The 13807-nt window shown below is 36.4% G+C and overlaps 1 protein-coding gene across 9 annotated transcripts in view; it reads left to right on the forward strand.

Moving 5' to 3' along the window:
- The window catches only part of LOC128993941 (uncharacterized), a 61820-nt gene that overhangs the window by 30861 nt on the left and 17152 nt on the right, over nucleotides 1-13807 (forward strand). For 8 of the 9 annotated variants that reach the window (XM_054418079.1, XM_054418077.1, XM_054418078.1 and 5 more), the window contains 6 exons: nucleotides 601-853; nucleotides 1478-1621; nucleotides 4103-4171; nucleotides 9502-9590; nucleotides 10368-10590; nucleotides 11144-11287. In XM_054418079.1, the coding sequence (XP_054274054.1) occupies nucleotides 601-853; nucleotides 1478-1621; nucleotides 4103-4171; nucleotides 9502-9590; nucleotides 10368-10590; nucleotides 11144-11287 (922 nt within the window). The remainder of the gene's footprint in view (nucleotides 1-600; nucleotides 854-1477; nucleotides 1622-4102; nucleotides 4172-9501; nucleotides 9591-10367; nucleotides 10591-11143; nucleotides 11288-13807) is intronic. The other variant, XM_054418085.1, reaches the window with a different exon arrangement.

The following is a 13807-nucleotide window of genomic DNA, read 5'->3' on the forward strand; positions in this document are numbered from 1 at the left end:
ATATTTATATTAAACTGTATTTGTTTTAAGAGGTTGGTGGCCTCTTTTAATCTTGCATTTGCCCGTCCACATAAACTACATGTCTTTACGTGAAGAAAATGCTAGAAGTGTTATCCACATTACAGTGTTGGTTCATTATAAGATGGATCTGTCAAATATAGAATAATTTAATAAATTCATTGCTTTTTAGACAAACCTGCATATAACGAGTTTTAATTCAACCAAAATATCTTGTAATTCCTCTTCATATGATGTAGGCATAAGTTAGTTAACATTCTTAATTTAACATGTTTCATGTAAATTGTTTGACAAACTAAATTCATGAGTCTGCCAGCATGGATATTTCTTGCAAACTATGTCCAAATTGGGTACTTGATTAATATCATTGCAGAGCCTATTTTAAATATGTTTTGCATTTTGACAATGTAGGCATGTTGTTTGAGTTTATACTTTTTATTTATGTTCGTGGTTCATTGTTGTTTCGATGCAGAATAGTTGCAGATTTTAAAGATTTGTTCACGAGAAGCCTAATTTACAATTCAATTCAATAAGTTGGTCTGAATCAAAATCATTAGACAAATTAACCTCCAGGCATTCCAGGTTTGAAGTGAACTTCTTGGTTGGAAGTAAAGATGACGATGATTGGCATTACTTTGATCGCGTTTCGCATGAGAAGCCTGACAACGCATTCCAATTTCGACCATTGTTTACTAGTAAGATCTACACATACCGTAACTATTGGACGGCTTACAAAGGTTGGGGTTATTCTGAGGGTTCAGAATCTGAACAGTTTCCGTTCCGTCGAGGACAGCCGTTCTACATAGAATTCTACATCACCAAAGCCGAGTTTAAGGTTAGTTTCAGAAGAGTCAAAAGTACCAAGCATTCTTAACAATAAATACCTTTGACAATAACACAGTTTTATTGATAATATGTATTGCTTTTATTGCTCTAAAATATAAAATGTTATTTCCAAAATATATATTTAGCAAAGAAGGAAGGAAGGGTTTTGTGGTATGTTATACTAAATTAAATATTATACAAGAATGGGTTGTCCAAGCAACGTACTTCCTCCTCTTAATAAAGGCTTCTTGTTTGTTTAGTTACTCAACTTACTATACATACAAGACTATACTTCCTATAGGTACACTTTCTATGGGTTCAAAACTCTTACCACTAATCTTTTGTTGTTTGAATGCTTATATAACATGTAGATTGTAGAAGGTAGCGAAATGTAATAGTTCCCACTTTATACTTAGATTCTCTAAAGCATAGCAAAATTTAATATTTTCCATGTAATTATTAGAGTCTCTAAAGTATTTATAATGTTGTAGCCTTGTTTATAGGCTGGGGAGCTGAGTGGTTAACAGTCAGTCCTGAGAAAGGGCATATCATTTAGACTTTATAAACTGAACTCAGCTGTTCTTGGTTTGTTGGGCCTTTTAAAACTAATCCTCCCCTGGTGTGTTTCTGTCAGGTGGCTGTGGATGGTCAGCACTACGTCACCTACACACACAGATTATCTTTAAAGGATATTAACAGGATCCAGTTTCTCGGACATATAACTCTGACCAACGTTCACTTCCAGAACACCCCCAAGTACCCTTCCCCTCTGTCAAAGGTGGGTGAGTTAGCCGTTTGTAGATAATTGATCACATTTAAGTGAAAAAGCCAGCAACTAAAACGTGCCATTATAATAAAATGCATAAGTTAAATGTTGAAAAGTCCCATTGAGTCAATATCATTCATTCTAAAGGGCCAAACTAAAATAAAAATCTAGAATTACATTATTTTCCCGAAAACTACATTGTTTGCGAGGTATTTTATTTTCGCTTCTTTTTGTCACGAAAACTATTCAAGGAAGCATGCCTTTATGAAATTTATAATACATTTTTATTAAGGCTTAATATATTTTAGAAAGAAAAATCAATACAAAATCTGGGTTGTTTTCAATATGGCAGGTTTATAAATTGGTATAACTTAAATTTATAATAAAAATTGCTGCTTTTGTGCTTTTGTGCGAAATCTGTGTAGGTTCTAAAAAAGCGATTATTGAAAATTGGATTACATAAATGTCAAAAATTGGCTGCTTATGTGAAAAGGTACCAAAAACACTTTTATTTAGCATTTGAAATTTCCTGTAAAACGACACCCAGATAAGATTGAAAAATAAATATTTTAGAGACAGTTTCTGCCAAAAATAACAGAATGAATTTATTTTTTTACGGAAAGTAAATAAAGATACGTCTTATAACACTTAAAACATATATTTACGCTCATACTGTTACTCACAAGACGGTAAATATACAAAGGATGGTAAGTGGTGATCGATTTCGATTGGACACTCCAATCATCATCAGACCCAATAGGCCAATCTAAGTCTAAGCGTCTCTAGCGAATCTAAGTCTAAACGAATCTAATTTCGCCTATTGGGTCTGATGATGATTGGAGTGTCCAATCAAAATCGATCACCACTTACCATCTTTTGTATATTTACCGTCTTGTGAGTAAGAGTATAAGTGTAAATATATGTTTTAAGTCTTATAAGACGTATCTTTATTTACTTTCTGTAAATTTAATAACACGTACAATGCTGATCAATAAGTTATTTATTTTTTTGTTTGAAATAATACAGTGTATTTCAGTACTCTCTAACAATATTTTAAGGCATTGTTCCTTTGTAACGAAATTGGAACTTTGCACAAACATTTGCGACAACTAGTCAAATGTAAAAAAAGAGTTAGTACACTAACTTTTACATACTACTAACTTTTTACACTCACTTTTACTCAGTGTAAAAGTTTAGTGGAACTGACTACCTACATTGAAAAAAATATAATTTTCAAGCAACAAAAATTGAGCTGATTAGTTTGTCAACAAGTATGTTGACTTTTACAGCTGATACAAAAGGTTTGGGTATTTTTGTAAGTATTTGAGACATTTAAAATGTGTGATATTTTTAAACCCTAATAATGATATATAATTGGCAAAAAGTACTTCTAGGGTTAAGCAATATATTATTATTGTTTATGGTTAGTAATAGTAGCAGCAAGTTTAAATGGAAAGTTTTAAGGAAAAGCAGTTGTCTTGCCACGTACTCCAGTGATCCCTACAGAATTCAAACGAATAGGTACGGTTCATTGTGCGTTTCACATATAATATGTGCAATTGCAATAAAAAATTTTAAGGGCAATCACCGCAGGTGTGTGAATTAAACTTAACAAATCCATGTTTCTCACATGGACAACTTTATGTGACCTGCTCTCACGTTGGAAAACCAAACATTCAACAGAATCGGTTAATTAATGCACCAAACGAAAAAAGAAAAAAATATTGTTCTCAAAAAAGCACTTGATTAAAGGTTTTGAAGCAAAATGACGTTTAACTAATTAATTAGATATAAATAATAACTATGTATAAAAAAAACAAAAAATGGAATTCTCTAAAAATGTAAGGATCCTCCAGAGGTTCAAAATAGAACTGTTAACTTCATTGAAATCGCACCAACGCTCGACGGGTGAACTATTTAGAAATAAATTAGTAATAAAAATAAAAACACGGTAGCTGTGTGTCTAAGGACTTCCGGACAGTTTAAATATGATATTTAGATATGTTTCTTAGCTAGGAACAATGCCTTAAAAATATTGGTAGGGAGATCCCAAACATTCTGTATAACAACAAATTGTCTACTTTGAGCCATGACTAAGTTCAAAAAACGAGTGTCACGAATCATTTTTTGATTCAAATTGTTCAAGTTTTTGTAAATTACGTGTATTGGAATGTCGATGTTCTGACACTCCCAGCGGACAGATGTCTGAGCTATGTTTGGCAAGTTCTTCTTACTATTGCCTGTCAATGAGACGATTTATAGGATCTAAGGTTAGTTATGAGTAAACATCTTTGTGGCGTCAGAACATATACAGTTACAAAACACAATAAAAAACTTGAACAACTTGATACAGAATATGAGTCATGACCTTCGTTGGTGGAACGTAGTCACGGCTTAACGTTTAAGCAAAGAAAAAAGGTTCATTTTCGTCTATTTGAAAACAATTGATCCTAACATAGTTTTATTTCACCACCCAATATATCTGAATTTTAGATAAAACCTGTGGAAGGAGAGCAGACAGACACTGGAACTTCCATGTTGGAGATCGACCGCGAGTTTGAGGTAATATGTTGATCATATCCCACACTCATGGAGACATCCTCATCTTCTTCCACAATAACAGCAATAGTCTAATCTCCTTACAGTCGTGTAGATATCACCATCGTAAAGCGTGGTCATAAAAAATTGCTGAATTTCCCCCGCAATAACCGAAACATCATCATCGTATTTTGCCGCATTTTTGTATATTCGTAAATAATACATATTTCCTGTGGTCGTGTGGACATTATCGTTATTTCCATGATCTTCGCAACAATTCTGATCGTCTCCCTCGGTTGTATGGACATCACTAGATATCGTCCCCATCGGTCAATGAAAAATTCTTAATAACAGAAACATCATAGTTATCTTTGGCAATCACAGCTAAATTCTAACTATCCCCCCCCCCCCCGGTCGTGTTAACATAACTATCGTCTCCTGCGTTTACTTCATGAAAGTCATGAATATCTCCGCCGTAATGGAATAATCATCATCGTCTCTTGCGATCACGGCAAAAATCTGATTGTCTCCCGTGGTTGTGTAGACATCTTTATCGTTTCCCACAATCACAGCAACATTTTAATTAGGTATCGCCCACGGTTGGGTAAATATCATAATAGTCTCTAGTGGCCACGGTGATATCCTAGATAATCCCGCAGTAACTAAAACATCATCATTGTCTTCTGCGATCGTGGCAAAACTCTGATCGCTTCCCTCGGTCACTGGAAAATCCTTGTGTAGCGTGCCTATTTTGTGGGGTGATGGTTACAACCCCATTTATTCTGAGTTATTTATTATTATTTATTATTATTTATTATTATCATTTATTAGAGTTATTTATTCTGTATAAGCGTGAAATAAACCTTATAGGCACAGAGTTAGCTCATTAACTCATAAGCAATGTGTTAATAGCTGTTGTGTCAACGCAAAGCAACCAACTCGGCTTAGTACTTTGGCAACACTTTCCACACGTGGTAAACCCGCAAATCGCAGCCTTGGGCCGATAATCAATCTCAAAGGAAATGCGGTTTGAGTAATATAAAAAGAAAAAGAAAAATCATTGCCACGTGATCCAATTAATTACAACATAACCTCCAGTCTACACCACATCAACAAGCTCTAGCGTCTGACGATTTGTCGGCTGCAGACAACGGCAGCTGGCTTGATTGCAGCGCTTTAAGGTCGATTCACACGAATTAGTTACGGCACGTCACAGTCCATTCTCTTCAAGCAAGTCGCATTTATAAACATTATTCTTTAATGGATTGTCTATTGCGCTATCAACATTTATCCGTTGCAGTTCCGTCAGTCGCTCTGTCGGCGTCCATCAGTAAATTTCATATTTCTTTTCACCGATATTTTTGGATTGTCTTTTTGTATTTTTGGCCTGACGGACGTGTTTGAGGTTGGAAAATAGTGGTTTTCAGTGGCGGCGATAAGAGCTCGCGCCCCCCCCCCTCAAGTTTGTTCACTGGGCCCCCTCCCAATAATCTTAAAAATATTATATCACATGTATTACCGCCTAAACTTGCACTTTAGCTTGGTACGGCGTCTCCCGAGGCGTCATCATCGTCTTCCACGATCGCGGCAAAATGACCTATGACATCATCAGATAACAACATTATCGTCTCCCGCGTTCACGGCCCAATCCCTAATATCTCTCGCCCCGCGACCCGTAGTGACGGGGAAATAATTTTTTCCGCAATCGCGGCAAAATCCTAAATATATCTCGCTCGCAGAAAAACGTCAATAACGTCTTCCACAATTCGGCAAAATATTGAACGTCTCCTGTGGCCATGGAGACGGGGTAGCGGATTTTTATCCCCTGGAATTTTACCCCCTGGGCAAACGTGACGTCACAAACCAGGGGGTAAAATTCCGGCCGCGAACTTTTGAGTTTCGTGACATCAGCTCGATGGATTAAACGCGGAATTAAACATATATTTTCACGGTTGTGATTTTAATCAGAACACATCAAATTATAAAAACCTAGAATGTACGGCCCGGATTTTTACCCCCGGAATTATACCCCCCGGATTTTTACCCCCGGAATTTTACCCCCTGGCCAGATGTAAATTAGTGAGTATGATTAATTATCGTCATTCAGTTTTAATTTAATGGTAAACATTTTATTATTAAGTAGCTTATCTTAATTTATATGTAACATTAACTAATCGAACAGGGTTTTAATATTAATTTTGAGATTCGAGTGTCAGGATTCGATCTTTGAAGCCAACTGTTGGTTAATATGATCTAAATAAAACAACGAATTCTGTTTACTTAGTTGAGATTACAAAATAAATAAATAAAGATAGGCTACTAAATAATGAAATGTTTACAATTAATTAAAAACAGAAATAAGAAAATCAATCATTCAATTTCTAAAATCAGCCAGGGGTAAAATTCCGGGGGGTAAAATTCCGGGGGTAAAAATCCGGCCCGTACATCTTCAGTTGCCTAAACGCTAGTTATATGGACAGGGGGTAAAATTCCGGTTTTATCGCTAATCTAATTAATCACGCTCTGACTATTTTCATTAGACTTCCAAATCCGCGGGGGTAAAATTCCGGCCGCGAACAAACTTTTGGCCACCCAGGTTACTACGTCATAGTGACGTCAGCTTTGCCCAGGGGGTAAAATTCCAGGGGGGTAAAATTCCGGCGACCCACGGAGACATCGTCATCGTCACCCGCGGGGAAATGTTCTCGTCGATATCCGCGATCGCGGGAAAAACGTAGGCCTAATCTTTCAATTTCGTGAGCGTGATCCTTGCGGACATAAAAGTTTTAATTTTAATCGGACATGATTGTACTGAGAAAATCGGCTTGAGCTTGATTTTCTGACTTTGTGCTTGATCTCTCAAGCTTATATACAGGCTCTGCTCGAGTGCTCGGCTCGAAAATCGACATTATATAAAAAATCAACAGTTTCGAAAGCAAACCGATTTTGAACCGCTCTGATTTGGCCCGAGGCCTATAAGTAAGTACAATTTTTTACCTGACTCGAAGTAAACAAATCTAAAGTGCAGCCTCCTAATAGTAAGAAATGAAGTGAAATGAAAATCCTTCTTTGGCGTCAATGAAAGAATGGAATTATTTATTAGCTAGTGCATCAGGCACCTAGGTTAATTCGCCGATTTGATCGTAAAAATTGTCAAGTTCATTAAGTTAAAACAGCATTGAGGGCCCTCTCTGGTGTGCCCCACCGGGGCCTAGGAGGATTAACATTAATGTTTAATCCTCCTAGGCCGGGGACACATTGGTTCAAAATACGGCCCTATTATAAATAGCGCCTTCACGCAGTCCATGAGGACTGTTGATGCAACCTGCATGACTGATGAAAATTCTTTTACTTAAGTTGGTAGAGAGTTTATATCGATCGGCCAAATAATAGTGTCAGTTAAGCTGTTGTAAACTACTTGTCCTAATGCTCTTACTGGGTTTAACAAATTTTCGGCATAAAAAAAACTTATGGTCATTTCATATAAATATTGTTATGATAGGGGCCCGTGTGGCTGAGCCTGTCACACAATTACGGGCCCGTGTCCCGGTAAAATATCCCGAAAAATCCCAGTCAGGGCTCACGGGCCCCCATAGCTCGTGGCCCCCCCGCACCACCGCCACCACTGGTGGTTTTGTTATTTAAATGATTGCCTTCATATTTTGAGTACTGTTTTTAACAATCAACAAGATGGGTGATGAAAATTTGATAGAATATAGGGTTTAGTTTTTTTCAAAAAACCTTTACATCACTGTAGCCTAAATATTAGAGACTGAAGACTAAATGAAACAAACTGACGGTAAGTTACCTAAGGAATTGCTGATGCAACTGAGACTAAAGTGTGAATGGACTGTTACGGAACTATGAATGGACTGATATGTGTGAATCGACCTTTAACTAGAATTTTTGGGTCAGCAAAAGTAAACGGCAAGTATCAGCTAAGCCTTCAACTTGGGAAGAGAGGGGAGTGAGAGGGATTAGGTTCGCCACACACTGCGTCCTGTCCGGTAAAATTGGATCAGCATGCCGGATCAGGTAAATTTGAAAACCATTAATTCAAATGGGAGTGTCCACACTGCATCAGGTCCGGTGCGTCAGGTGCTCTCCGGTAAAATTATTTCGGTCGAGATGCGATAGGCGAAGGCCGAAGGCAAGCTTCCGGCGCCGGAGACCTCGCGCATGCGCAGACGACTTCTACTCACCACTTAGCAGCAGACGTGTTTTTTTGGTGATTGTTTACTTATTGTTTACGCTGTACGTTTTGTTACAAAATGTCATTAGAAGAGAAATTGATCATGCAAGTGCAGGAGTACCCTGTGCTATACGACCTGGGCCACAAGGGCTACTACAACTTAGTTAGTACAGAAAATATTTGGGAATAAATGAGTGATCAATTTGATACTACCAGCCCGACTATGATCTCTTCTTCAATGTCTCTGTCATTTATTGTTTAAATTAAATTTTGTTACAACTAGTAGTTGATTAAACACTTTTTCAACTGACATAGAAACTGGAACGCCTGATGCAGTGTGTGGGAATTTGCTGGATCTGGAGAAAAACACCTGATCAGAATTAACCGGACCGAAGTTAGTGTGTGACGAGCCTTTTCACCAAATTCTGGGGGGGGGGGGCAACACTTGGTTGATCGTACAGAACCAAACAGAAAAAGTAAATGAATAACAAAACTACTAATTTATGTAAACTCTAAATGTGCTACTGAGACACTAACAAATAATAATACTTTTGTTTCATATTATTGTAGAAGAATGATAGATTGTTTTCTGCCGTGCTTTTTAGGATTCGACAGGAGAAAATATTTGTATATACGAGTAAGCTAGTACAGCATATTTTTTACCCTAGCTTAGGAACCAGGGAGGGCAAATGCCCCCCCTGCCCCCCCAAACGACGCCCCTGCTTTTTCATGTGTTCTAATGTACACGTACAGTTGGTCTCGACGAGGCCTTCTACACCACATTTTCAATATATAGAACGCATACTGTGGCCAGAGGTTTGTAATTTTTAGGCAATTAACTTTTATCAGAGTGTCATCATTGATCAATTTACGTTTGATGGTGTCCAAACATGGGACTGTAGGTACATTGGAGAATAGATTACTTACATCAAAGCTGACCATTATCGACCGGCGAAACTACAAACTAAAGTCTAGCATTTATTATTATTTTTTTACATTAAATGTGTGTTAGTGTGTGGTGACAAGGACTGAGTTCTCCTGTTTCTAAAAAGTGAGTGACGCCTAACTATCATCCATCTTAATTGATATTTATCTATCATCTATTGAAATATAAAATCTTGTTGTTATTGTTATACTGTATTAATGAAGTAATCGTTTTTAGACAATACATAGGATTTACAAGCTGACGTCTCAACCTTATGTCCAGTCTTCTCTTATAGTTAAAGGGTCGTTGGATGATAATTCTACATGGTAAGATTAACTTTTCTTACTTTTCCGTATATTTATACACAAGTTATATTTTCAAATAATCAGTAGTTAATTACTTGAACACTTTGCCCAAGTTTTGAATTACTTGATAACTTTGCCCACAGGTGAAATATAATTATGGATGCACTTGATTGTCTGAGTAGCTAAGTAGTTACAATACTTGCCTTCAAATCTGAATGTGGCTTGTTTTATCCTGAGTTAAATTCTGGACTTAGGTGCCTTTATGTCACTTTGCTGCTTACTATTGATGCAAAAAATATTATATCCACATTCCAGTGTTGGTTTATTATAAAATAATTTATAATGCCCAACAAATATAGCAAGTTTAAACAAATTCTTTGGTCTTTAGACAAACCTTCATAAAAAAATTAAGATATTTTACAATTCCTCTGTTGTTGAGGAGGCATAATTTAGTCATTATGAATTTAACATGTTTTATGTCAATTGTTTGACAAACTAAATTGATAAGTCTATTACTATAGTATAGATTTTTCTTGTGAATATATGGCAAAGTTGAGTATGTATTCATCCATTGTTCATCCATGTATTCATCATTCATTGAGTATTCATCAAATTCTTTTTCGCTAAAAAAATGTAGGCATGTTATTGGAGTTTATACTTTTAATTTATGTTCGTGGCGTTGTTGTTATGCAAAATAATTGAATATTTCAAGCCTTAATCAAGAGGATCCTAATTGATAAATCACTAAGTTTGTTCTAAATAAAAGGCACTAGACGAACTAACCTCCAGCCATTCCAGGTTTGAAGTGAATTTCTTGACTGGAAATAAAGAAGACTACGATTCGCCTGACATTGTATTCCAATTTAATCCAATTATTGGTAAAAAGCATATCTACACATACCGTAATACCTGCATGAATGGCAAGTGGGGCGATGTAGAGGGATCAGTTGCTGAATGGTTTCCTTTTCGTCGAGGACAGCCGTTTTACCTCGAGTTCTACATCACCAAAGCCGAATTTATGGTTAGTTTTGGATGAGTCAAAAGTAGTAATCATTCCTGAAAATAAAAAAATGAGAAAATTTCACAGTTTAATGATAATATGTTTTACTGCTCTAAATTTAAAAATGGTAATTATAAAATATGTACTGTATTTAGCAAAGTCGAATGGGTCATAGAATGGGTTGTCCAAGCAACATACTTGCTCTCTTTATACAGGCTTATTGTTTGTTTGCTTACTCAACTTACTATACATACAAGACTATACTACCTATAGGTACACTTTCTCTGGGTTCAAAACTGTCAAAAATTATGCACTTATCTTTTGTTGTTTGAATGCTTATAAAACATGTAGAAGTTAGCGAAATTTATTAGTTTCCACATAATTCTTATAGGCTCTAAAGTATTTACAATGCCGTAGCCTTGTTTATTGGCTGGGTAGCTGAGTAGTTAACAGTCAATCCTGTTCCAATCCTGGGAAAAGGCATATAATTATTTAGACGTTCGATACTGAACCCAGATTTCTTTTGATTGTTGCGCCTTTTAACACTAATCTTCCCCTGGTGTGCTTCTGTCAGGTGGCTGTGGATGGTCGGCACTACGTCTCCTACAAACACAGAGTACCTTTCAGGGGTGTCACCAGGATCCAGTTTCGCGGACATATAACTCTGACCAACGTTCACTTCCAGAACACCCCTAAGTACCCTTCCCCTCTGCCAAAGGTGGGTGAATTTATTGTTTGTAGATAATTGATCACATTTAAGTGTAAGAGCCAGCAGCTTAAGAGTGTCACTTTCATAAAAAGCACAAGTTACATGTTGAAAAATCCTATTTGAGTCAATGTTTTTCTTTATGGGTAAAAAAAATCTAAAATAACATTGTTTTCCTACAGTTACCTAACAATGTACATGTTCTCTCACTGATTTGAGAAAGCAAAGTGGCCAATTCGCTCATCAGTGAGACAATGTTAACATTGTCTCACTCTAATTACTTTGTCTCACTCCAGATTTGCATCGTGAAGGCACGAAATAGTGAGCGCGTAACATGCAGTCAACGTCGTATGCGCGCGAAATACGTTGGCAGCACTGGCTGTAAATCAGCTGGTCAGCTGTTGTACTGTTGTATTTGTCACTTCGCATTAAATGTTATGTTAAAAGTTCACTTCTGTGTAAAAATAGGTTATGTTTCTTCACAAATTTATTTGTTTTATGGTAACTGTAGGAAAAGTATAATGTGCAACTCGAGTTCAAAGTACAATTGCCTCACTCGAGAAACCATTCCTCACTCGCCTACGGCTCGTGAGTAAGGATTTCTCTCGAGTGAGTCAATTGCTCACTTTTCTCACTAGTTGCACAAATAACTATTTTTTTGTAAATACCTTGTTTGCGAGATACCTTCTTTGTTTTTCATGAAAACTATTCAAGGTAACATAATTTATGAAACTTGGTATACAGTTTTTTTAAAAGCATGGTATATTTTAAAAATAACGATCAATAAAAAATCTGTTTGTTTTAAAAATGACAGGTACTTAAATTTGTATAACTTAAATAAAAAAAAAAATCAGCTTTTGTGAAAAGGTGCCAAATCTGTGATGGTTCTAAAATGGCAATTATTTTAATCTGGATTACTTAAATCGCAAAAAAATGGCTGCTTTAATGAAAAGGTGCCAAACACTTTTATTTATCATTGAACTGACTGATTACCATTACCATTGACTGATTATCATTGATCTGACTGTTTATTGTAAAGCGACACCAAGTTCAATAAGATCGAATATTGAATACCTTAGATACCAAAGATTTCAGGCACAAAAAGATAGAATTTATTTTCCTGTTTATAATACACATAACAAATTGTCTACTTTGAGCCGTGCCCACGTTCCGCCAACTAGTGTCATGAGTCATTTATTTTTCAAATTGTTCATGTTTTATATAGTACGTGTTGGAAATTTCGATATTCTAACACCCCCAGTGGGTAGTATAGAAGTGGTATAGAAGGTAGTATAGTATAGAAGTGGGTAGTATAGCGAATATTTCTGTAAGATTTCTGAAAGATTTTCTGATATCTGATTTCTGATATACAGTTGTCCACTATGCACGGCGAGTTCTTTTTATACCTGATTGTCAACGAGATGATTTGGAGGCCTAGGCTCTATGGCTGGCAATGAGTAATGCATATGTTTTCATTGCATTTTTTCATTTTTTAAATTGTGTTTCATGCACTGTTGGGTTTCAGTGCCAACGTCGTACTTATATACCAATGTGTGTTCAGGACCATGACCTTCCTTGAGTTTTATTAGACCTACTCAGTGGTAGAACGTGTCATAGATCATGGCATTTTAGATCTCATGTGTGGTCATCTCATCTAAATTATCTTTAGAGCTGACCATGGCAAAGGCGGAATTGAATCGACAAATTTTATCCAAATAATTATAGTAATTAAGTCTCATAGCCCTTTTTCAGTTTGGGAGTTTCCAATAAGTTTCTGAAAGTATCGTGAATTCCACAAATGAGGTAAACGAACCTTTAATTTATGGCAACAGAGAGTAAAAATTGAACTGTCTCGGACAGTCGTTTCTTGCTTAAAATGTAAGCCACCACAATGGAAACATTTAATGTTTATTTGTCCGAGATTGTGCGGTACTTCCACTCTGTATTCGTCAAATGATCAATTGGGTGGTTGATGCAAGCGGTCACATTTACGTTCCTTCCAGCTACTCACAGTTCTTCGTCTTATTGGTGGCATTTAATTTTAAATTTAGATAAAATACGAAAGTTAACCAAACAACAGACACTGTGTGGCGTCATTACTGTCACCAGTACCCAGTGCATTGCTCATCATGAACGTTGTTGGGGCCGTCTTTAAATGCTCTTACCCAATTGTGTACCATTACATCACTCATTATGTTCTCGCCATACACTTCACTAATCTTTCGAAGAATTACAATGGCTTTCACACCTCTAGCAGTTAAAAATATAATTACAGCACGCACTTCACAGTTGGTGGCAGTCTCAATTGGCGGCACCATTTTGAATGCTCAAAACCGGATGTAAATAGGCCAATTTTCGCCAAATTTACGGTGCAGACTTGCCAATAGATGCACATACACATCGCACACGTTCAAAATGCGAATCGCAGCGCTGGAACGGAGAAATTAAAAAACGGAACTTACTTAAAACATGCCTCGTATTTTCAAAATCAAGGTTAAAAAGCTAATTCTTTATTTTTTTGACCCATGCAGG

The sequence above is a fragment of the Macrosteles quadrilineatus genome, unplaced genomic scaffold (assembly GCF_028750875.1).
Source record: "Macrosteles quadrilineatus isolate MER2022 unplaced genomic scaffold, UCM_ALF_1.0 Scaffold_5__1_contigs__length_97177068, whole genome shotgun sequence".
Taxonomy (NCBI): domain Eukaryota; kingdom Metazoa; phylum Arthropoda; class Insecta; order Hemiptera; family Cicadellidae; genus Macrosteles; species Macrosteles quadrilineatus.